This window comes from Meriones unguiculatus, chromosome 17 (genome assembly GCF_030254825.1).
Source record: "Meriones unguiculatus strain TT.TT164.6M chromosome 17, Bangor_MerUng_6.1, whole genome shotgun sequence".
Classification (NCBI taxonomy): Eukaryota; Metazoa; Chordata; class Mammalia; order Rodentia; family Muridae; genus Meriones; species Meriones unguiculatus.
The window spans coordinates 91,363,889-91,365,835 of NC_083364.1; the positions used below are offsets into that span (position 1 = coordinate 91,363,889).

The window sequence follows — 1,947 nt, forward strand, 5'->3', positions numbered from 1 at the left end:
GGACTTTCATGCTCAACTGTACTTTAAGAAGTCTGCACTGGGTCTGATGATGTTATTTAATAGACACTGGTCATTTCATATAATTTACATTCCTCCCACTAAACACTGCTTTTCCATAACCCTCCTTTCCTGTAATGCCCCATGCATTATATTACTCTCTTGTTTCTCAATTCCATTGAGATTTAGTCTTCTTAGGATGCCCATTCTAGTTTCATGACTTATTATGCTAAGACATACACACACATGCACAAGCACACACACACACAAATACTTATAAATAATCATACAAATAATCATTTGTATTGTGTCACTAAAGAGCTGAATAAGCTTTTATATTTTGAGACTGTTTTCTCTGTGTAGCCTTGGATGTCCTGGAACTTGCTCCATAGACATGGTTGGCTCAAACTCAAAGACCTGCCTGCCTCTACCTCTGGAGTGCTAGGATTAAAGGTGTGGTCCACCACCACCCAGCTGAATTTCATAAGTATTAAATAAACTAAATACAAACACAGAATTAAGCATTGTCCTTAAAAATAGTATCCTAATTTCATGTTAAAGTCCCATGATTTAACCATGGGATTCTGACATATGATCACAATTATGTCAGGTTATGCAGCTGTGTTTGGCCAGTAGGCCATGGCATGCTGATGTTTTTTTCTGAAGCCTGGTGGAGACATGGGTCACATTATAATGACTGTGGTTTTCTCCAAAAAACTCTCAGGTGTATAAAAGGTCCTTGGCAGTTGATGATATACAGACTCAAGGACCCTACTACTGAACAGAAAAATCTTGATAGCATGTTTTACTATGGCAGCTACTATGGAGGCTTGGGCTATGGCTATGGTGGCCTAGGCTGTGGCTGTGGACATGGTAGCTATGGAGGCTGTGATGGCTATGGTGGCTATGGTGGCTATGGTGGCTATGGAGGATATGGCTCTGGCTGCTGCTACCCACTATGTTATAGTATATTCAGGTCTTCTGGCTTCTACTGAGGACTTTCTACAGCTGTCCAGCTTGTTGGCTGATATCTGCTCTCTTACTGGAAGTATTTTCAAATTTCTTCACATGAAGAAATCTTATAGATCTCCGTAATTTCCAACTTTATGCTACACTATCTGAGAAATATCAACAGTGCATGACTATCTTTATCATTTTTATTTGGACTCTGTGACTGTTTGCAGATAATTGTATTAGTGTCTTTTTAAGGATCTGTAAAATGTGATCAACTGTGAACAATCCAATTTTTATCATTTTTTAATTATTACTACTGCATTTCATTGTACATTCTTCTTTCTTATAGTTCTATTAAATAGTCCCTTGGTTTGATACATGTATTTATATACTGGTATGTAATTTTTCACATATATGTGGGGTTTTGAGGTGAGAGTAAGGAGAACCAAGAGAGTTGAAGAGAAAGATTTTATTATATTTAGTTGACTAAAATGAAAAGGGAAATGAATCACTTCTTTTTTAATTAAATTTGTATTTTTATATTAATTACAGTTATTTACTTTGTATCCTAGCTGTACCCCCCTCCCTTCTCCCCTCCCAATCCTCTCCTCCCTCCCTCATCTCCTCCCATGCTCCTCTCCAAGTCCATGGATAGGGGAGGTCCTCCTCCTCTTCCATCTGACCCTTGCTTATCCGGTCTCATCGGAACTGGCTGCATTGTCCTCCTCTCAGCTTATTAAATATTTTTCATTTTCAGCATTCATTGATTGCCTGTAGGTCTTTGTATAAGACTTGGACCTCACAAGTTTTCCCCTCTCACATTAGCATGTCAACTTATATTTAGTCATGTTGGTGAAAGTTTACGAGTATATATTCTGACTTTCCTAGGTGACATAATTTCACAGTGCAGTCCCTGTTCTTTTGGCATTTATAATTTTTCCATTCTGCCTTTTTCAATGATCCCTGAGCCTTTGGTTCAGGAGTTGTTATGTATAG

The 1,947-nt window shown here is 38.2% G+C and overlaps 1 protein-coding gene across 1 annotated transcript; it reads left to right on the plus strand.

Annotated features, from left to right (window-relative positions):
- The first annotated feature begins 797 nt into the window (after positions 1-797).
- On the plus strand, positions 798-992 carry LOC110544902 (keratin-associated protein 20-2-like). Its single transcript, XM_021630689.1, has one exon. The coding sequence runs from the start codon at positions 798-800 to the stop codon at positions 990-992; it is 195 nt and encodes a 64-aa protein (XP_021486364.1).
- The last annotated feature ends 955 nt before the right edge of the window (positions 993-1,947 follow it).

Bases quoted from the DNA above. Each gene is read 5' to 3' on its own strand.
- LOC110544902 (XM_021630689.1), top strand. From the start codon at position 798: ATGTTTTACTATGGCAGCTACTATGGAGGCTTGGGCTATGGCTATGGT.